Source organism: Panthera leo, chromosome B2 (assembly GCF_018350215.1).
Source record: "Panthera leo isolate Ple1 chromosome B2, P.leo_Ple1_pat1.1, whole genome shotgun sequence".
In the NCBI taxonomy this organism is placed as follows: domain Eukaryota; kingdom Metazoa; phylum Chordata; class Mammalia; order Carnivora; family Felidae; genus Panthera; species Panthera leo.
The window spans coordinates 106,735,136-106,759,007 of NC_056683.1; the positions used below are offsets into that span (position 1 = coordinate 106,735,136).

At 39.1% G+C, this 23,872-nt stretch overlaps 1 protein-coding gene and 1 pseudogene across 2 annotated transcripts in view; one reads left to right on the top strand and one right to left on the bottom strand.

Annotated features, from left to right (window-relative positions):
• Window positions 1–8,821, bottom strand: part of MCM9 (minichromosome maintenance 9 homologous recombination repair factor) — a 111,167-nt gene extending 102,346 nt beyond the window's left edge. Inside the window, exons 1-2 of one of the 2 annotated variants that reach the window (XM_042939707.1) lie at window positions 8,745–8,820; window positions 5,134–5,452 (exon numbers count right to left, since the gene is read on the bottom strand). In XM_042939707.1, the coding sequence (XP_042795641.1) occupies window positions 5,134–5,437 (304 nt within the window). In that variant the 5' untranslated portion in view covers window positions 5,438–5,452; window positions 8,745–8,820. Of the gene's footprint in view, window positions 1–5,133; window positions 5,453–8,744 lie in introns of both variants that reach the window. The other variant, XM_042939706.1, reaches the window with a different exon arrangement.
• Window positions 8,822–9,995: 1,174 nt separating this feature from the next.
• On the top strand, window positions 9,996–10,686 carry LOC122220749 (annotated as a pseudogene).
• The last annotated feature ends 13,186 nt before the right edge of the window (window positions 10,687–23,872 follow it).

Genomic DNA, 23,872 nt, shown 5'->3' on the forward strand with positions numbered 1-23,872 from the left:
TGCCCCGAGCAAACACTATTCAAATGTTAGTTCTTATACGTGATATTTTCATTTTTCCTCCTTAAAAGATCAGCTTAAATATCCTTTTCTAAATAAAATCTTTCCTTAACCCACCTCAGGTTGAATTTTCTTTTTTATGAGCTTTAACACACTGTTCCTCTCTTTCATTCCACTTATTGCAATTTAAATAATTATTATGCTTCCACACTTGAATATAAATCGCACAGGAACAGGACAGAGGTAGATTTTATTCACCATGCTTTCTAAATAGTAAATGTTCAAAATATACTTGAAAGAAAGATGAACGGCAAGACTAGGAAGTAGGGGGTAGATAGGAGAGATATTAAGGATACTACGTTGACTTTGAGATATGTAGAGATAAGGGATCAGGAAGAAGGTGAAATGTAGAGTGACTCCCAGTTCTCTGGTTCCCTTAACAGGGAATTCTGCAAGGCACACAGTAAATATCTACAACAGTAGATCTACAAACAAATATCTACAAACAGTAAATATCTACTGAAAGAATAAATAAGGAAATACCATTTTCACTTGGAGTGGGACACAGAGTAGAGAAAAATCCCAAGTACACTTTTTGATACACTGAGTTAGCAAGAAAATATCTAGTGTGAAACCTCTGATAAGCATGGTGGTATCTGGATACAGAGCTTGAGAGACAGATTTTGGCTAAAATTGAGAAAAAATGTAGAGGTGGTATTTGTTTCTACGTATGCGGCAGCTGAAGCTCAGGTCCAGAAACAGGGGCCACCCTATGAGAGTGCAGGATCCAGGAGAATACGGCCACATCTGAACCTAGCACATACAGTTCAGGTAAAGGAAGGGGCTCCAAAGAGGAAGGAGAGAAGCCACAGCCAGAAAGAAAGGAAAGGGCAAGAGGGTGCTGCCAAGTGAGGCCAAGGCTGGAATTTCGTAAGGTGGGAGGAGTCAACTGTATCAAACCCAGCGGGAAATAAAGGAAGAGAAATACTGAAAAGTGACCCTCAGTTTGACCATGAGACTGTCACTAGCAAGGCTGGTGAGGGTGGCTCCTGTGTGGTGGAAGTAAAAGTAAAGAAAGTAAAAGGATGAACGGAAGAAGGAATGTATTCTGTCAGAACATTTACTTGTGAAAAGGAAGAGTGCATGGAGAATGAAGGGGGACACAGAGTTGAAAGACGAGTCTTTCTCCTTCTACAAAATGAGCAAAACCCGAGAGAGAAAATTCAGATATAACTGCCAAAAAGGATTCACCATCATCCCTCTCACCCCCTACCACACTCCACAGATTCCATGCTCCCCGGGGGGTTTGGCCTGACCGGGTGACTGACTTCATAGCACATGGTTTACCCACCTCCCTACCTTGGGTTCCTTTAACCCAAGGGAACTTACACTGACAATATCCTAACTGACCTCATGTAAATCAAGGTTCCGGATTAGGAGACATGGCTGGACTTCAGGAAAGCTCTAAAATTCTTGAAATTCAGGCAAAATGTTATGTATATACACATACCTGCACCTGCTGGAGAGGGTCCATATCTTTCTCAACATTTAACCCTGAAGAACTGACTTAAATCCTCCATCCCATAATTCTACTGACTTGCATACGATTCCCTCTAAGAACAGAAGGAACTTACACTGTGGCAACAGTCACTAAATTTCCCTCCCCTCCTCTAATTTAACAGTAATGCCCTAACCTCTAGCATGTCCTACTCAGGCCCCTGGTCCTACATCACATTCAAGAAGATCTCTTCCAAATGCTGTAACAACATGACAGTGACATTCATAATCACTTACTGACTGTACCACTCATTTAGGGTCTTAATCTCCTATTGCTCTGCGTTGTTTCTTAACCATTCTATATGTGGAGGGGACAGTCACCTCTTGAGATCCTTTTCACACCCCTGTGCCCAATCCAGTGCTTTAATAAGCACTTTTCAACAAGGAGAAAATTAGTGAATAGAAGAGAAGGGGGAACGGGCTTTCCCTCTCTCTCTCTTGCCTCACCTTTACCATATATGGCCTCAAATCTCCCAGTCCAGAACAAAATGCTTGAATTTTGTGGTGCTTACAGGGGCTTCTTACCTCCGTACCTTTCCTTAGGCACTTTACTTGGTCTGGCAAACTCTCCCCAGTTCACTCAGCCATGAAGACTGCATTCACGTTTTCCCTTCCACAAGAAAATTTCCCTAAGTCCAGGCTAACACATGCACACTCACACAAATGGAATATGTAAGCAAAATGGTCAAATGAATGCATCATTGTATAAACAATGCCTTTCATGTCTAGAGAAATCTTCCGTCAGGAAGAGTAAAAAGGAAGAATCCAGAGACACCTTCCATTCCTTGTAAATGATAACCCAGGCCTCATGATAAGTCTACACAAACTGGTTTTATTTCAGTCAGCATAAGGAGATGTACTGGAGAGATATTACACAGGGAATATTAGAGGGAAGCAGGGTTCACTTCTAAGCATCCCGCATATGCCAACCCAACCTTTTCTGTATTCCTCTACAAGTGTAGCCAGGATGAGTGAATTTCCTACAGCTATGTCTAACACAATTACAACATCTCTGAAGAAAAAACTATGTAAAGATTACAACAAAATTTTCTAAGAAAATTAGCTTTCAATTACCTTCTATACTTTTACAATACCGGGCAATATGTAATCTTTAATGTTCTTACATTGGAAACAAAAGAGCAGTTTACATTTACTGAATCATGTATATGGTGCCTGTTTGCTTTTTTTTTTTAGAAATTCTGAGCAAGTTTGTTCAAAATATGGCAGATTAAATGCTTATTTTGTATAGTAAAGTAACTATTATTTTAAGAAAAAGATAATAAAGGTGAGTATATTTCATCTTCAGATTCTTTTCATTACAGATTATTATGATTTTTAAATAAACTTATAAGGGCAATATGATGTTAAGCCAAACTGACCATACACAATCAAAATCTTAGTGCTAAAAAGGTGCTAAGAGATGGTGTTTGGACAGAAATGACAATTTATTTTCATCTTCCTGTCTTACTATATATGTTACCAAGTAACTATACATGTTAGGTATAACATATGTATCTGTATGTGTTACTAAGTAACACAAAAACCTTTACCATTCTCTGACGAATTCAGTGAGAAAGAACAAAAAGAAATTTTGGAAATAGACAGCGATAGGTTCCTCTCTGTGCAAGAGAGAAGTCCATATCAATTACTTCAGGTCCCTGGTTTTCAGCCTGCAGTTCCCCAAACAATAGCATCAGCATCACCTGGGATCTGTTAGAAACGTAAATTCTTGAGCCCCAGGCCAGACCTCCTCAATTAGAAACTCTGTGGGTGGGGCCTAGCAATCAGTGCTTTAACAAGCCCTACAGTTGATTCCCATTGCCATTAATGTTTGGGAACCACTACTTTAAATAACACATGAATGCTATTTTTCCTTCTCATTTACTTTGATGCTATCTTTGTATTACAAGACCTTTCATCAAAACCACTGGAAATAGCAAGTAAACTGTAGGCTAATAAAAATCCCAGAAGATAAAGAGCAATGCATATCCTGGAAAAACAAACTGGAAAATGTCTTAGGTTCCTAAGGAGTCTGAACCACAGAGGCAACCTATGTTTTCATAATCAAATGCCTTGCCTGGAGTCCAAGATGAAGCTGCAATATACTTAAAACCACTCTATTTCCATCCCTGGTTCATTCTGCTTGGGACACCTCTATCCCTGCCTTACCTTCTCCTCTTGAAATCTCCAGTGAATTTCTGAGAATTCTCTGAGAATTCACTCCCTGTTCTATGAAGAAATATATCTTGCACACACCTTAAATGAGGCATGCATCACATAACATAATAGCTGCCATTAAAACTCCTTTACAATTATGTTTAATATGTACTTAGGCATGTATCTTTGAGCATACAGACACCATTTGGTAAATATTTGACTATACAGCTATCTCCTCTACAGCCTTGAACTCCTTTAGATGAGGGGCTATACTATAGTATTATGGTTTCCCAAGAGACTAGCAAATGCCTACACATGATACGTTTGTAGAAGGAATGCTACCATGGTAGTAACATAATTTGCAATTTACTTTTTCAGAGAACTAGAAAAAAAACAAACAAACAACAACAGGCTAATTTATCAGAAACCAATAGGGTCACCCACCTAGGCAGACAAAATTTTGGTATTTAAACTGAGCATGGAAAAACATCTGAATGTAAGGACAGCCTAAAACCATTCCTAAATATATTTCAGTAACATTAAAGCCTCTTCTAACAATCTTTTCACAACATTATTATAAGGAAACATTTGTTCTTGAACCTACCAAGAGATTATCTAGTGTGCTGATACATAAAGATGTATAATATTCATAATTTTATTCTAGATAAAATACTATTTTTTTCAATTAAATCAAATGCATGCTCCTTGGGGGAATCTTATTTTCTCCAAAAATTTCTACCATACTGACTCATCTCTTTCGAATCACAGCAAGTATTTTTGTTGATTATAAATCCCCACCTTTCTGAAATGTACTAAAAAACTACTTATTTTTAAACAAATGGTACGTGTGTTCTCCAACTTAATCACAGACTACAGTGATTCAAAGATACAGCTTTGCCACCAGGGGCTGATTCTTAAAAATTAAGATACTTAATCTGTCATTCATTCAACAAAAGTTGAGTGCCTAATGGGTGGCCAGTATAGTGCTAAACTTGATATATAAAAATAATAAATTTCCTAAAATAGTTTTGAAGATCACTAGATAGAATCTGCTACTTTTCTAATTCTTTGTATTATCAATTCTTTTGTTAGTCACATAAGCTCATAAGGCTGCTCTGAATTATAATTTTATACACACATATCCACATGTATATATGTGCACACTACCATACTGTTGTCTCCACACATTCTCTTTCCCCTTGATTGGAATGGCTAGTACCCCAGCCTTCTAATATCCAGTATAAAATCAATATTCTGCTCTGAAACTGACCATCAACTACACAATAGATATATTTTTAAGTATAAAGATCAACTGATGTTCTTATATCATTCAATTCTTAGTGCTCTGAATTATGTATGTGTTGGGATTTCTCAAAATGTTCCTAGAGAATAACATGGCAGTAAAATCCTTAAGTGATTCACCTGATATCCTGGCATGAAGATTCTGCTTCATAGAGGCACCCTCAGGCTGAGAAAGGGACTGGAGAATTGTCAAGGCTGATCTTCGCAGAGCACTATCAAAAATTGTTAGTACTTCATTGGGGAATGTGTTGAAATACTCCCCAATTTCCATGTTGGTCTCAAAAAGGGTCATGGCATTAACCACAACTGGATAATGAGCATCTTCATCTCTTTCCTTCAGGATTAGAAGAATATCATTCTTATGGTATTCCGAAACATAGGATTCAAACACTTGCCCAACCAGTGTAACTTGATCACTATTCATCTTGAATCTAGGTGACTAAAGAAAAAGAAAGGACCATATTATACCTTTGGTATTCAGACTTAAACACAAGTTAAACAAAAACGATTGGTTGTAAATCATCCTGACTTTGGGTCACACTATAAACTCAAAATATCATTCAAATTAAAATCTTAAGGGGCCCCTGGGTAGCTCAGTTGGTTGAGCATCCGACTTCGGCTAAGGTCATGATCTCGCAGTCCGTGAGTTCGAGCCCCGCGTCAGGCTCTGTGCTGACAGCTCAGAGCCTGGAGCCTGTTTCAGATTCTGTGTCTCCCTCTCTGACCCTCCCCCATTCATGCTCTGTCTCTCTCTGTCTCAAAAATAAATAAAGGTTAAAAACAAAAATTTTAAAAAAAATTAAAATCTTAATTAGATTGGAATTACTTGTTATAGTCACTTAGTAAATGCATTTTTTGAGAAAGTGAAGCTAAACCTAACCAAAGAATTATGTTGGTACTGATTACTGAAATCCAAAATGGTCCAATGCCTTTCCTGTATCTTTTCCCCAAACTATCTCTTATTAACTCTATGGTAAAAGGCCTTCCCTTTCCTTTAACGACAATTTGTATATACATTTGCTCTCAAGTATATCTTAAATAGCAGTCTTCTGGCTAAAGTTACTTCTGGTAGAGTTTTTTGCATGTGTCCTGGTTCTAGGTTTTATTCATATAAATAATGTATCCTCTCTTATCACACACACACACCATATTCATGTGTATTCGGCTACATAAATGGAACGTACATGGATAACCAGGGTTTTTAGAAATTTTCTAATATTTATTTTTGAGAGAGAAAGAATGAGGGAGGGGTGGGGAAGACACTATCCAAAGCAGGCTCCAGGCTCTGAGCAGTCAGCACAGAGCCCAATTCGAGGCTCCAGCTCACAAAGTGCGAGATCCGGACCTGAGCTAAAGTCAGACACTTAACCAACTGAGCCACCCAGGTGCCCCCGTGGATTGCTACTTCTGACTTGAATAGTTAACAGATTCGCTTTAGAAATTTACATTTTGGGGGCACCTGGGTGGCTCGGTCAGTTAAGCGTCCGACTTCGGCTCAGGTCATGATCTCACAGCCCGTGAGTTCGAGCCCTGTGTCGGGCTCTGTGCTGACAGCTCAGAGCCTGGGGCCTGTTTCAGATTCTGTGTCTCCCTCTCTCTCTGCCCCTCCCCTGTTCATGCTCTGTCTCTCTCTCTGTCTCAAAAATAAATAAACGTTAAAAAATTAAAAAAAAAAAAAGAAATTTACATTTTGAGGTTAATTTGTTTCCTATTTTCTCTTTCTAGCCTAGGAAACGTACTGGCCTCAGCAAAAACAGCTATCAAGAATATAAAGAAACTACATAATTAAACTGAGGAAAGGAAAATTGGTCTTTAAATGATGAATAACTAGGACTGAAAATAAATACACTATATTACATTACCTCACCTATCACATTCCCCTGGCAATGTATTTTTTTGAAAATTTGTATCTACAGATTAAAAGGGCCTACCCCCATTCCAAGTTCATGTATACAGGCAGATATCTATCATGTTCACAGTACCATGCTGGGAAATAAAAAGCACAATAAAAGATCCTCAATGCCCTCAGGGAACCAAGGGACAGATCAAATGAAACAGTGCTCTGATGGTGGTAAAAATACAATATGAATAGGAGCACAAAGAAGAGAAGGATTAAATTTCAAGGGGGTGACAATCCCAGACGTGGCAATGGGCAGTTAAAATAAACTGTTGAAATTGATCATCTAAGAAAATCTTATTTGGTTTGGAAACAGTACTGGAGGACAAATGTACTTTGACTTATTTAAGCAACATTTATTGTACTCGGTTCAACAAACAGAAAGATGATAAAAGACAACTTATGAAGTTCACATTTTAGCATCCTAACTATGTGTTACAATGCTATTTATTAGCATTATTTTGCTTCTTCTGGGAACCTACTATTCTAGAAGGTGTGAAAGGAGTTAAGATGGGGGGGGGGGGGTGGTTTATGTTACAGGCCAAGAATTCTAACAACTACAAATGCCTGAGACTGACAGATAGGCATGTGTATACCCAGGAGAATGAGTGAGAGCAAATTATGGCCAATACATCAATAAATAACTTGTTTTTATTAGGTAATATTAAATTCAGCCAAATATAAAGCAGAAAAAAGCACTTGAAAAGTAACTCATCATACAGTATTTCCAGGACGTGGCCTTTGCTTAAAACAAACAGAGAGGGGCACCTGGGTGGCTCAGTTGGTTGAGCGTCCGACTTCGCCCAGGTCATGATCTCGCGGTCTGTGGGTTCGAGCCCCGCATCGGGCTCTGTGCTGACAGCTCGGAGCCCCGAGCCTGTTTCAGATTCTGTGTCTCCCTCTCTCTCTGCCCCTCCCCTGTTCATGCTCTGTCTCTGTCTCAAAAAATAAATAAACATTAAAAAATTTTAACAAAACAAAACAAAAAAAACAGAGAAACTGTACTCCCAAGAGTTGCTACAAGACAATCTTTAAGATTCTGTAAATACATATTAAATTTGGAGTCACAGTTTAGCAATGTAAAAGACAGCTCCACATAGGGCAGAGAGGGGGTAGCTGCAGAATGCATGGTTCAAATTAAAGTCAGATTAAATTTCTCCTAGTCTTTTTTTGAAATAGCATGTTTTCTGAAAACAGCATTCCCTTTCAAAACCTGCGCAAAACTATTCAACTGTTTCTAAGCAGTTTGCTAACCCTATAAACATGCCCACTCTTACTGTTCTACAATTTTCAAGTTCCCTTTCCTTTCACCTATTGAGTAGCTCGGGGCAAAATACAACCACGTGCTACTTCATCCTCTGGACCAAGTGAAGCGCAGGCAAGTGCCAGCAGGGCGAATCAGCGGCGGCTTGCAGCCAGACCACCGGGAATCCCCGCCCGCCGAGAAGCCGCCGCACTCACCCGGAGCCACGCCCCCTCGTCGGTCCCCGCTGCGCCGCGTCCTAAGACCCGCCCCTCTCGCCCGCGGCCCGCGTCTTGTGGGCGCCTCCTCCCCGCCCGCCTGCCCCGCTCCCCGTGTGCGCTGGGCGAACACGGAGCCGGGTCGTACTCAGAGGACTGCTTTCCATACTTCCGTCTCTGGACGCAGCCCTTGCCCTACAACACCTCGGCAGGTCTCTGACACTGCCTGGCTCGGCAACCGGGCACCTCGGTCGCCCGACAAGTCCCGGAGTTGAATAGTTTGGGAACTAACCAGATGTGGGAGAGACTTGGGATGAACTGCGGGAGAAAAAAAAAATAGTAACGGTGAAACGAGGCAGCAATTGTCACTTACTGGCGGACATGCAGTGTTAGAAGTCACCGGGGACGCGCTGCTCCCAAGGCTGAGGGTCGCGGAGAGCTCGGGCCTGGCGGCGGGGGGCGCGAAGAGGCCGCTGGGGGCGGGGCGGGGCGCGTGCGCCGGCCGCTCGAGGCGTCGCCGGCCGCGGGGGCGCGCAGGCTCCGACGGGCCCTCCTGGCGCCTGGGTGAAGTAGGCGCCGCGCCGGCTGCTTGGCGGGCCCGCGCACCAGACGGACGCCGAGCCGCGCGCCACCTCGACTTCGCCGTTCAGGAGGCTCTTCCGGGTGGAGAAGCGGGAGGGCGCGCACCCCGCCTGGTGCCGCGGGACGCGAGACGGTGGAGCTGGGCGGGCTGGGAGGGGCCAGGAGGGCCGAGGCGGGGCCCGATGAGTTCCAGGGCGGGGCTAGGCCGAGCCTCCCGCCCCAGGTGGAGTGAGAAGAGGGGGGCTCTGCGAGGACTCACATGGCCTGTATGGGTCGTGCTTTTGGTCTAAGAACTGGCAAATACAAGGTTGCAACGATTTTCTGCCGTGTTGTCTTCTAGAAGTTTTAGGATGAAGGTTTTATAGCTTAGGTCTATGGCCCTTTTGAGTTAATTTTTGTATATGATGCGAGGTATGGATACTAGGTAACATTTTGCATATAGATATCTAGCACCATTTGTTGAAAGAGCTATACTTATTCTACTGAAAAGCCTTTGCACTTATGTCAAAAATCAGTTGATTTTGTTTGTGCGGGTCTAAGACTTTTCTGTTGCCAGATCTATGTGCCTACTTTACAATAACGCTATTTTATCTGCATCATTTATGCTTTATAATGAGCCTTGAAATCAGAGTTTGGCCTCGATTTTTGTTCTTTTTCAAGTTTTTTGGGCTCTTGTGTTTCTCTGGGCGGGGGGTGGGGGCTCTTGTGTTTCTGTATGAATTTTAAAACCAGTTTGTCATTTTCTATTAAAAAGCTGGGATTATTGGGCCGCCTGACTGGCTCAGTTGATGGAACACAGGGCTCTTGATCTTGGGGTTGTGAATTGGATCCCCATATTGGGTGCAGAGATTACTTTAAAAAATAAAATCTTTAAAAGAAAAAAACTGGGATCTTTATTGGGGTTGCACAGAATATGGGTCAATATGGGAAGAATTTACATGTTGATGATATTGAGTCATATGACCTTTGAACAAAGTAACCTCCATTTATTTGCCATATAATTTCTATTCATGTAATTGATATAGCAGTTGTAGCTTCTGGGATGGGCATGCCACTGGCTGGGCTGTGCCTTCTGGACAACAGAGCAGGTTCAGTTTTCATTTGGGTGCCTGGGCGGCTGCCATTGAATCTGTAGCATCAGTGACAGCAAGAGCAAGAGGATGCCAGCAACCAGTGGGGAGTGGACACTTGGCAAAGCCTACAGTTTCAGAAGCGCCACCTCAGCCATGGTCCCAGTCAGAGTGGGTCGCCATCCTTTCCATGATGGTTTTTGAAGGGGAACCTGGGAACAAGGTGAACCTAACACAGTTGTTCAAGGGCAAGAAGAGAGTGCTATTTGGAGTCCCTAGGGCCTTTTCACCCCCTCCCCACTGCCCCCAGATGTTCCAAGATCCACCTGCCAGGGTTTATGCAGCAGGCTGAAGCTCTGAAGGCCAAGGGGGTCCAGGTGGTAGCATATCTGAGTGTTAATGATGTCTTTGTAGCTGAAGAGTGGGGACAAGCTCACAACTCAGGAGACAAGGTTAGGCTCTTGGCTGACTCCCTTAGGACCTTTAGGAAGGAGACAGATTTGTTACTAGATGATTGATTCATTGGTATCTCTCTTTGGAAATCCACTGCTCAAGAGGTTCTCCATGGTGGTAGAGGATGGTATAGTGAAGTCTCTGAATGTGGAGCTGGATGATAGAGGCTTCATCTGCAGCCTGGCACCCAACATCATCTCACAGTTCTGAGGCCCTGGGCCCAGACATATTCCTTCTACCTCTTTCCTGCCCAGCTCTGGACAGAGGGCCCCAGTCCACCCTCAATGGGGGCCACCAATGGGGAACTTTGCCCAGATTTCTGCAATAAAGATTTGTGGTTTGCAAAACAAAACAAAAAAACAATAATCTTTTGTTACATCTGTCTCTAACTCAGGTTTATGCTTAAACTCTTGGGAAGCGGGAAATCATAGTTTTTGATGCTATGTAAATGATATTTTAAATTTCAAATTTTGATTGTTCCTTTCTAGTATATAGAACTATTGATCTTTTTACATTTATTATTTCAAACAGTCTTAAAAATTAATAAACAATTTTTAAGAGCAGTTATGGATTCACAGGAAAATTGAGCAGAAATTACAGGAAGTTCCCATATAACCCTTCCCCCACCACCCCTAAACTATATTCCCCACACCCCCCCACAGCCTCCCACACCATCAACATACATACTGTTACCAGAGCGGTGCATTTGTTACAATTAATGAGCACACACTGACACATCATCATCACCCAAAATTTCATTGTTTACAGTCTGGTTCACCCTTGTTGTTGTACATTCTATGGGTTTTAACAGATGTATTATAATAACATGTATCCACCATTGCTGTATCATGCAGAATAGTTTCACTGCCCTGAAAATTTTCTTTGCTCTATTCATCCCTCTCTCCTACCTAATCTCTAGCAACAACTAATCTTTTTATTACCTCCATAGTTTTCCCTTTTCTAGGATGTCATATGCAGTTGACCCTCAAATAACACAGGTTTGAACTGCTTGGGTCCACTTATATGTGGGTTTTTAAAATAGTACTGTAAGTGTATTTTCTCTTCCTTATGATTTGCTTAATAACATTTTCTCTAGCTTTATTATAATAACACGATATATAAAGCATATTCAAAATATGTGTTGTTTATGTTATCAGTAAGGCTTCTTGTCAACAGGCCATTAGTGGTTAACTTTTTGGTGAGTCAAAAGTTATATGCGGATTTTTAATGTCTATGGGGGAGTCAACCCCAACCCCTGTGTTGTTCAAGCGTCAACTGTAGTTGAAATCATACAGTAGTTAGCCTTTTCAGATTGTCTTCTTTCACTTAGTAACATACGCTTAAGTTTCCTCCATGTCTTTTCATGGCTTAACAGTTCATTTCTTTTTGGTGGTGAATAATAATCCATTATCTGGATATACCACACTTTATTTGTCCATTTACCTACTAAAGGATATCTTGGTTGCTTCCAAGTTTTGCCAGTTATGGATAAAACCAATATGTACATCCATGTACAGGTTTTTGTGTAGGTATAAGTTTTCAGCTCTTTTGGGTAAATACCAAGGAGCATGATTGTTTATTGAATGAATCCTATGGTAAGGGTATGTTTAGTTTTGTAACTACCCCCAAAATGTCTTCCAAAGGGCTCGTACAATTTTGCGTTCCTGTCAGCAATGAATGAGGGTTTCTGTTCCACTTCCTCTCCTACATTTGGTGTTGTCTGTATTTTGGATTTTGGCCATTGTAGTAGGCATGTAGTGGTATCTCATTGTTGTGTTAATTTGTAATTCCCTGATAACATACGAAGGTGAACATGTTTTCATGTGCTTACTTTTCATCTGTATATCTTCTTTGATGAGGTGTAGGTTCAGGTCTTTGTCAATCTTTAAATCAGGCTGTTTGTTTTTCTTATTGTTGAGGTTTTTTTCTCCTTTTTAAGTTTGTTTATTTATTTATTTTGAGAGAGAGAGAGGAAGAGACAGAATCCCAAACAGGCTCTAACCCTCAGCGCAGAGCCCAACATATGGCTCCATCCCACAAATCTGATCATGGTTTTGGATTATAACCTGAATCAAAGTCAAGAGATGCTTAACTGACTGAACCACCCAGGTGCCCCGACTTAATTGAGTTTTAAGAGTCCTTTAGCAGATGTGTCTTGCAAATACTTCCTCCCAGTTCGTGGCTTTATCTACTTTTTCTCTAGACATTGTCTCTCACAGAGTAGATTTTTAATTTTAATTATATCCAGCTTATCAATTGTTTCTTTCATGTGTTGTGCTTTTGACATTGTATTTAAAAAGTTATCACCATTCCCGGAGTCATCTAGGTTTTGTCCTGTGTTTAGGACTTTTATAGTTTTGCGTTTTACACTTAGGTGTGTGATCTACTCTAATTTTTGTGAAGGGTGTTAAGACCTGTGTGTGTGTATGTGTGCATGTGGATGTCCAGTTGTTCCAGTAACATTTGTTGAAAAGACTGTTTTTGCTATATTTGTCAAAGATCTGTATTGCCTTTGCTCTCTTGTCAAAGATCAGTTGACTATATGTGAGTCTATTTGTGGGCTCTCTATTCTGTTGCATTGATCTATTAGTCTGTTTTCCACTAATAGCACACTGTCTTGATTACTGTAGCTTTATAGTGAGTGTTGAGGTCGGATAGTGTCAGTCCTCCAGATTTGTTCTCCTTCAATATTGAATTGGCTATTCAGGGTCTTTTATTCTCCATATAAACTTTAGAATCTTTTTGTCAACATCCACAAAATAGCTTGCCGGGATTTTGATTGGGATGGGGTGAAACTATAGATCAAGAACTAATGTTTTGACAATTTTGAGTCTTCTTATCTATGAACATGAAATATCTATCTCTCCATTTATTTAGTTCTTTGATACCTTTCATCAATTTTATAGTCTTCCTCATATAGATTTGGCATGTATTTTGTTAGATTTATACTTAAGTATTCCTTTTGGGGGGTACTAATGTAAATGGTAGTATGTTTTTAATTTCAAATTCCACTTGTTCATTGCTCATATATAAGAAAGCACTTGACTTCCACATATTTGTATCCTGCAATCTTTCTGTAATCACTTATTTGTTCTAAAAGTTTTATATGTAGATTCTTTCAGATTTTTTACATAGATGATCATGTCATCTGCAAATAAATAGTTTTATTTTTTCCTTCTCAATCTCTGTGATTTTTCTTTTTCTTTTTTTATTGCATTAACAGTGCCTTCTAGGATGATGTTGAAAAAAAGGGGACACTCTTGCTTTATTCCGGATCTTAGTGGAAAATCAAGTTTCTCGCTAATAAATATGATGTTAACTGTAGAGATTTTTGGTAGATGTTCTTTATTGAGTTGAGGTAGTTTCCCTCTCTTTCTAGTTTGCTGAGAATTTTTATCATGAATGAGTTAGATTTTGTCAGTTGCTTTTCCTGCTTCTCTTTATATAATCCCATGATTTTCCTTCATTAGCCTGTTGATATGATGCATTACAGTAACTGATTTTCAAATGTTGAAAACAGCCTTGCATACCTTGGATAAATCCTACTTGGGTATGGTGCCTAATTCTTTTTATACATTGTTGGATTCAATTTGCAAATATTTTGTTGAGGATTTTTGCAGCTATGTTCATGAGAGATATTGGTATCTGTTTTTCTTGTAGTGTCTCTGTCAGATTTTGATACTAGGGTAATGCTGGCCTGAAAGACTGAATTAGGAAATATTCCCTCTGCTTCTGTGTTCTGCAAGAGATTTTAGAGAGTTTGTATAGCTTCTTTCTTAAATGTTTGGTAGAATTCACTGGTAAACTCAAGTATGCCTGGTTCTTTCTGTTTGGGAAGGTTATTAATTGTTGATTCAATTTGTTTGATAGATATGGACCTATTCAGATTATCTATTTCTTCATCTGTAAATTTTGGCAGATTGTATCTTTCAAGCAAATGGTCCATTTCTTCTGGGTTATCAAATTTATGGGCATAAAGTTATTTGTAATATTTCATTATTATCCTTTTAATTAACAGGGGATCATTAGTGATAGCCTCTCTTTCATTTTTTTTTTTTTTATATTAGAAATTTGTGTCTTCTCTCTTTTTTCCCTTAGTCTGGCTAGAGGCTTAATGACTTTATTAATCTTTTTAAATAAGCAGCTTTTGGTTTTGTTGGTTTTCTCTTTTGATATCCTGTTTTTAATTTCATTGATTTCTGCTCTAATTGTTATTATTTCTTTTCTTTTGCCTACTTTGGATTCAATTTGCTCTTCTTCTTTCTGTTTACCTAAGGTGAAAATCTTAGATGACTGATATTAGATCTTTCTTCTTTTTTAGTATATTCATTCAATGCTATAAATTTTGCTGTAAGCAGTGTTTTTGCTGCATCTCACAAATTTTATTTTTTTCTTTATTTTTTTTCAATATATGAAGTTTATTGTCAAATTGGTTTCCATACAACACCCAGTGCTCATCCCAAAAGGTGCCCTCCTCAATACCCATCACCCACCCTCCCCTCCCTCCCACCCCCCCATCAACCCTCAGTTTGTTTTCAGTTTTTAAGAGTCTCTTATACTTTGGCTCTCTCCCATTTTAACCTCTTTTTTTTTTTTTTTCCTTCCCCTCCCCCATGGGTTTCTGTTAAGTTTCTCAGGATCCACATAAGAGTGAAAACATATGGTATCTGTCTTTCTCTGTATGGCTTATTTCACTTAGCATCACACTCTCCAGTTCCATCCACGTTGCTACAAAGGGCCATATTTCATTCTTTCTCATTGCCATGTAGTACTCCATTGTGTATATAAACCACAATTTCTTTATCCACTCATCAGTTGATGGACATTTAGGCTCTTTCCATAGTTTGGCTATTGTTGAGAGTGCTGCTAGATATCTATTCTTTTAAATGTGTTAAAGTTTGTTTTATGGCTCAGAATGGGTTGTGTCTTGGTGAATGCTTCATGTAAGTTTGAGAAGTAACAGCAGAAGTAATCTGTTGCTGTTGGATACAGTAGTCTGTAGATGTTCATCATGGTTTTACTGATTTTCTGTGGGCTGGAGCTGTCCATTTCTATAGAGGGATGTTGAAGTCTGCAATAGGATACACCCATTTCTCTTTGCAGTTCTCTCAGTTTTTGCCTCGTATATTCTGAGGCCCATACACATATGTCTTCTTGGAGTGTTGACCCCTTCATTGTTATGTAATGCCTCTCTATATCCCTGATAACTTCCCTTGCTTTGAAGTCTGCTCTGTCTGAAATTAATATCGCTACTCCTGCTTTCTTGTGATTAATGCTTGCATGGTATATCTTTCTCCATCCCTTTACTTTTTTTTTTTTTTTTACTAAAACAATTTTTATTTATTTATTTATTTATTTATTTATTTTTAAATATAAAATTTATTGTCAAATTGGTTTCCATACAACACCCAGTGCTCATCCCAACAAGTGCCCTCCTCAATGCCCATCGCCATCCCTTTACTTTTAATCTATAGGTCTTTACATTTAAAATAGATTTCTTGTAGATAACATATAGTTGCATCTTGTTTTGTTTAATCTGCCCTGACAATCTCTGCCTTTAATTCATATATTTAGACCTCTGATCCTCAAAGTGATTATTGATATAATTGGATTGGAATCTACTATATTTATTAATCTTTTCTGTTTGTTGCCTTTGTACCTTTTATTGTCTTCATATTTTTTCTGCCATTTGTGGCTTTAATTGAGCATTTTATGTGATTCCATTTCTTCTCCTTTCTTAGCAAATCAATTATGCTCCCTTTATTTTTTTTAACTTTTTTTTTTGTTGTTGCCCTAGCGTTTGCAATATGCATTTACAGCTATCCAGGTCCATTTTCAAATAGCACTATATCATTTCTAGGGTAGTGCAAGTACCTTAACTGTGACAAAGTAATCCTATTTCTTCCCTCTCATCTCTTGAAGAATTGCTAGTCATTGATTTTGTTTATATAAGCTTTTAAGACACAAGCATACACAAATACATTGTTTCTATTATTATTTTTAACAAACTGTTATCTGTTAGATTAAGAATAAGAAAAATAAAAGTTTTAGCGGCACCTGGGTGGCTAAGTCAGTAAAGCGGCTGACTCCTTGATTTCAGCTTGGGTCATGATCTCATGGTCGTGAGATCCATCCATCCTCTCTCTCCCTCTCTCTCTTTACCCCTCCCCCACCTGCCACACACACGCATGTTCTCTCTCTCACACAATAAATAAATAAACTTTAAAAAACAAAACAGTTTTTATTTTACCTTCACGTAGCCCTTCTTCAATGCTCTTCCTTACTTTTTATAGATCTGACTTTCTGAGCTATATCATTTTCCTTCTTACTAAAGAACTTCTAACATTTCTGACAAGGCAGGTTGGTGTGCAACAAATTCTCTCAATTTTTGTTTATCTGAGAACGTCTTTATTTCTACTTCACTTTTGAAGGATAATTTCTCAAGGTACAGAATTTGAGGTAGGTGCGGGCTTTTTCTCAATACCATAAATATTTCACATTCCACTCTTTCCTTGCTTGCATGGTTTCTGAGGAGGAGTTGAATATAGTTATCCTCTATAGGTGTTTTTTCTCCTCTGACGCCTATGAAGAATTTTTCTTTATGATTGACTTTCGATAGATTGAAAATGATATGCCTATGTGTAGTGTTTTGACATTTATCCTGGTTGCTATTCTCTGAGCTTTCTGGATCTTTGATTTGGTGTCTGACTTTAATTTGGGCAAATTTTCAGTCATTATTTCTTCTCATATTGCTTCTTTTTCTTTTTGTCTTTCCCCTCTTTTTGGTATTCCCATTACATGTATGTTACATATATTGTAGTTGTCCCACGGTTCTTAGATATCCTGGGGGTGCTTTGACTTTTTTCTCTTTTCATTTTTGGAATGTCTATTGACATATCCTTAAGCTCAGAGATTTTTTTTTCCTCAGCTGCATATGATCTACTAATGAGACCATCAAAGGCATTCCTCATTTCTGTTAGAGTTTTTAATCTCTAGTATTTCTTTTTGGTGCTTAGAATTTCTATCTCTCTGCCTATGTTTCCTGTATGTTCTTGCATGTTCTCTATCCATTAGAGCCCTTAGGATATTAATCATAGTTATTTAATTTATTTATTTATTTGAGAAAGAGAGAGGGCACAAGTGAGCAAGGGGTGGGGTGAGAGAGGGAGAGGGAGAGGGAGAGGGAGAGGGAGAGGGAGAGAGAGAGAGAGAGAGAGAGAGAGAGAGAGAGAAAAGCGGGGCTCATCCGGGTGTTTTTACCAGAAGTGGGACTCGTGTTCACCCGAAGCAGGACTCAAGCTCACGAACTGTGAGATCATGACCTGAGTTGAAGACTGATAAAGCTTAAGGACTGAGTCACCCAGGCACCCCAATCATAGTTATTTTAAATTCCCGGTCTGATAATTCCAACATCCCTGCCATACCTGAGGCTGATTTTAATGCTTGCTCTGTTTCTTTTCAACTCTGTGTTTTTCGTTTAGTATGTTTTCTAATTTTTTGTTGAAAGATGGATACGATGTGCTGGGTTAAATTGCCGTAAATAGGCCTTTAGTAATGTGGTGGTAAGGCATGGGGTGGGAGGGGGAGTGTTTGATAGTCCTATAATTAGGTCTTGGCTCTAGGTAGCTTTTTGCCTCTGGACTGTGAACTTCACTTGTTCTCAGTCCCCACCTCCTGTAGGTGGGACAGCATGGTTACAGTGGGCTGGAGTTGCGTATTTCCCTGCCTTCCTCTGAAAGGCTAGAGCCAAGTGGAGTTGAATGTTTCTTTTCCCCCAGGTCAATTAGGCTCTGATAAACCCCAACAGGTTAGGCTCTGGTTAACTAGTTTCACCTAGGGCAGGACTTTTTCAGAAAACAGAATGCTCTGGGGTCTTTCAAAATGGTTCCCTTTCCCCAAACCCCGTTGGAAGAACAAAGGGATTTTTCTCCAATATTCGCTGTGAAAACCTCATGAACTCTTCGATGTAAAACTCTCAGAAGTGTGAGTAGACCCCTCTGTAGTTTATATCTTTTTGGACTTGCCCACACTAAGCCTCCAGTAATTCATCAATTACAATTGAAGTTTACCTACCCTGGCATCCATTCTTGTGGAGGTTTTCAGCTCAGTTTCTGCTCTGGTAAGTTGTGATTCTCTGTGTCAGCCTGTTGTTTCTCCAGTTTGGGGGGCAGTAGTTTGCTCTGTGACTTCACTTTTTTTTATGGATCTAAGAAGAGTTGTTGATTGTTTTAGCTTTTCATGTTTTTACTTTGTAGGATGTAGTGGCAACTTTCAGGCTTCTTAAATGCTGACCAGAAACTGAAGGTCTCAATTATCTTTTAGAGAGAGTTAAATAACGAACAAGAAAGTAATCATGTATATTTACTGATGTAGTTATGATTTCCAGTGTTCTTCCGTTATTTCTTCGAATATTTTCTCTACCTCTCCCCTTTGGTGACTTCAGTTACACATGTGTTTTTTAATGTAATTTTCTTTTTTTTTAAATGTTTATTATTTTTATTTAATTTTTTTTAACATTTATTTATTTTTGAGACAGAGAGAGACAGAGCATGAACAGGGGAGGGTCAGAGAAAGAGGGAGACACAGAATCTGAAACAGGCTCCAGGCTCTGAGCTGTCAGCACAGAGCCCGATGAGGGGCTCGAACCCACAGACCGTGAGATCATGACCTGAGCCAAAGTCGGACACTCAACCAACTGAGCCACCCAGGTGCCCCTAAATGTTTATTATTTTTGAAAGAGACAGAGTGCGAGTGGGGAAGGGGCAGAAGGAGAGGGAGACAGAATCCAAAGCAGCCCCCAGGCTCTGAGCTATTAGCTCAGGGCTTGAACTCACAGGGCTTGAACTCACGAACCATGAGATCATGACCTGAGCTGATGTCAGACACTTTAACTGACTGAGCCACCCAGGTGCCCCATTAATGTAATTTTCTTTTGTCTGTCTGCCATTGATATTTCTTCTAGTAGAGGTATTTTGGTGATGAATGCATATAGCTTTTGTATGTCTGAAAATGTCATGTATATATTTTTTTCTTATTGAGGTATAATTGATATATAGCGTTATATTAGTTTCAGGTATACAACATGATTTGATATCTAGATATAACATACATCCTTTTAAATTATAGTTGACACACAATGTTATATTAATTTCAGGTGTAAAACAGTGATTGGACAAGGCTGCACATTATGCTATGCTTACCACAAGTGTAGTCTATTAACATACAATGCTATTACAGTACCATTGACTATATTCCCTATGTCATACCTTTAATTCTATGACTTATTCACTCCATAAGAGGATGCCTGTATATCCCACTCCCCTTCATTGATTTTGTCCATCTTCCCCACCCTTCTCTTCTCTGGCAACCATCAGTTTGTTCTCTGTATTTATGGATCTGTTCCTGCTTTTTGTTTGTTTATCCATTTGTTTTTTTATTTTCCACACATAAGTGAAATCATATGGTATTTGTCTTTCTGTGACTTATTTCACTTAGCCTAATATTGTCTAGGCCCATCCATATTGTTGCTATGTGTGTGTGTGTATACACACACACATATATACACATATATACACATATACACACAGACACACAGACACACACACATATACACGCATACACACACACACACACACACGTCTTTATCCATTTGTCTACGCGTAGACCGTTAGCTCGCTTCCATATCTTGGCTATTGTAAATAATGCTGCAATAAACACATGTGTGCATGTATCTTTTTGAATTAGTGTTTTTGTTTTTGGGGGTAAATACCCAGTAGTGGAATTCCTGGATCATATGGTATTTCTATTTTTAATATTTTGAGGAACCTCCATACTGTTTTCCATATGGTGCACCCATTTACTTTACCATGACCAGTGCTTAAGGGTTACTTTTTCTTCACATCTTTGCCAATGGTTATGTCTTTTGTTTCCGATTCTAACTATTCTGACATGTGTAAGGTGATACCTCATTGCAGTTTTGATTTGCATTTCCCTGATGATTAGTGATTTTGAGCATATTTTCATATCTCTTTTGGCCAGCTATATGTCGTCTTTGGAAAAATGTCTATTCAGGTCCTCTGCCTATTTTTAATCAGATTATTTGGTTTTTTGGTGTTGAGTTTTGTAAGTACTATATATATTTTAGATGTTAACCCCTTATCAGATATATCACCTGCAAATATCTTCTTCCATTCAGTAGGCTGCCTTTTCATTTGTTGATGGTTTCCTTCAATGTGTGAAAGTTTTTTATTTTGGCGTAGTTCCAATAGTTTTTGCTTTTGTTTCCCTTGCCTCAGGAGATCTGTCTAGAAAAAAGTTGCTAAGCCTGATGTCAAAGAAGTGGTAACTCTTTTCTTTGAGGGGTTTTATGGTTTCAGGTCTCACATTTAGGTGTGTAATCCATTCTGAGTCTACTTTTATGAGTGGTGTGAAAAAGTGTTCTAGTTTCCTTTTACATGCAGCTGTCCAGTTTTCCCAGCACCATTTATTGAAAAGACTAGCTTTTCCCCAGTGTGTATTCTTGCCTCCTTTGTCATAGACTACTTGACCACATAAGCATGGGTTCATTTCTGGGTTCTCTATTTGGTTGTATTGATCTATGTGATTTTTTTTTCATTTTGAGAGACATTTTTTATTCATTTTGAGAGACAGAGGATGCAGGAGAGGGGCAGAAAGATAGGGAGAGAGAGAGAATCCCAAGCAAGCTCCATCCTGTCAGTGCAGAGTCCATTGCAGGGCTTGATCTCACGAACTGTGAGATTATGACCTGAGCCGAAATCAAGAGTCGGGCACTTAACTGACTAAGCCACTCAGGCACCCCTATGTGTCTGTTTTTATGCCAGTACCATGCTTTTTTGATTACCACAGCTTTGTTAGATATAACCTATATTTTTGAAAGACACTTTTACTGAGCATAAAATTGTAGATTAACTGATTATTGTTACTGTTTTCAATAGACCTTGCTGTATTGTCCTTTGTCTTGCACTGTTTCCAGTGACAGGTCTGTTGTCATCCTTATTTTACTTTATTTATAGATAACAGCCTTCTTGGGGTGCCTGGGTGGCTCAGTTGGTTAAGCGTCTGATTTCGGCTCAGGTAGTGATCTCATAGTTTGTGAGTTCAAGCCCCACGTTGGGCTCTCTGCCATCAGCACAGAGCCCACTTTGGATTCTGTGTCTCCCTCTCTCTCTGTGCCTCCCTCGCTCATGTGCGAGCACATGCTCTCTTTCACTCAAATAAATAAACTTTAAAAAATGTAAATAAATAACACCCTTCTTCTTGGTTCCTTTGGAAATTTTCTCCTTATTACCTGTTTGAGCAGCTTATGATTTGCCTTGGTGTATTTTTCTTCATATTTTTTGTGCCTTGGATTTGTTGAGTTTCTTGGATCTCTGGGTTCATAGTTTTCATCAAATTTGGAGAATACTTTGGCTTTTATTTCATCTACTATTTTTTTCTACCACTTAAACCTCAGTCCTTTGGGAATGCTCAATTATACATGTTTTTATCCTATTTGACATTGCTTTACAGACTCGGGGAGAATTCCGTTAATTTGTTTGGACTCCTTTTCCTCTTTTATTTTGGAAAGTTTCTATTTCTATGTGTGCATGTTCACTAATCTTCTGCAATGTCTACTCTGCTAATCCTAATCCGTTTATTTTACATCTCAGCCATTGTAGTTTTTATCTCCAGAAGTTGAATTTCGGTCTTTAAAAATTTTTCTATCATGTCTCTACTTAACATGTTTTTCTACCACTTGATCCTTCATGTTGTTAATTTTGTGGTTTTGAATCCTTTACTTGGTTTTATGTCTATAAATTTCTAGTTGTATAGTTGGAAATTATTTTACTGTATTATAATAGTTCTTTCTGGTTTTGTTCTATTTTGTATCTTCTTGTATTCCATTTTATCTAATAACTCAAATTCTGCTAAAATGTGAGCAGGAATCTTTGTTACTTTCAAAGCTCTTAAAACACTGTCTTTCACATAGTAGAGACTGAATGTTTGTTGTATTAAATTTTTGTCCTATGACTAAAATATTTCTTTATGTAACTTTGCTTTAGTCTTTTATAATTTTTTTAAGTTTATTTATTTATTTTGGGGGGGGGGATGAGAGAGAAAGAGAGAGAGAGAGACAGAGGGAGGGGCAGAGAGGGAAAGAGAGAGAATCTCAAGTGGGCTCCATGCTGTGAGCAGGGAGCCCAACCCAGGGCTTGAACTCACAAAACTGTGAGATCATTACCTGTGTAAAAACCAAGAGTCAGGCACTTGACCAACTGAGTCACCCAGGTGCCCCTGCTTTATTCTTTAAATATCTTTTTAAGCTTTTAAAACTTGCATTAATTTATTGCATATCCTATTATTCTCTTCCTGTGCTCACTCCAGTACATCAACAGTGCTCTTCTTCAGATATTCCTGGTTCTCTTCTGCCTTAGCACTTTGCATTTTCTGTTACTCCAGCCTGGAATGGTTCACATCCCCATGGCCTACTCCACAGCCGCACTCCCTGCCTTGTACTCCTTTCTACCCTCCTTTATTTTGCTCCATGGAACTTATCACTCCCATATGACAATATACATTCATGCTTTTTCCTTATTTTTATCATATATATGCATGTGTATAACATTTTTACAAATATGCACACATACTCCCACAAGAATATAAGGTCCATGGAGCACACAGAGCAGGGATTCCCCTTCACCCCCACTGGTATATCCCTAGTCCTAAAACAGTCCTCAGCACATTGTATGTGTACAGTAAATGATGGAAACATTGCTGTCTTTATAATATTTTTAACAATTTACTTGTGACTTTTGATTTTACAGTTTTTATAGTGAGACTAGTTCACAAGATTCACATGACCTCTTTTCAGTGTTTTGTGCTCTGCAAACTTAAACTCTGCTGCCTAAAAGATTCTAGCTGTATTTTCAGAAAAGAACTGGACTCTATTTTTTTAAGTTTTTATTTTAATTCCTGTTAACATACAGTGTTATATTAGTTTTAGGTGTACAATATACTGATTCAACAGTTCTATACATTACTAGGTGTTCATCATGATTAGTGTATTCTTTTTAAAAAATGCTTATTTACTTTGAGGGGAGGGGGAGAGGGGAAGAGAGAGAGGTAGACAGACAATCTCAAGTAGGTTCCATGCTCATCACAGAGACTGTTGCAGGGCTCGATGTCATGACCGTGAGATGATGACCTGAGCTGAAGTCAACAGTTAGATACTTAACTGACTGAGCCACCCACGTGCCCAAGATAAGTGTATTCTTAATCCTCATCACCTATTTCACCCATTCCCCCCAACCTCCTCCCCTCTTGTAACCATCAGCTTGCTGTCAATAATTAAGAGTCGGATTCTTGGTTTGTCTCTCTCTCTCCTTTTTCCACTTTG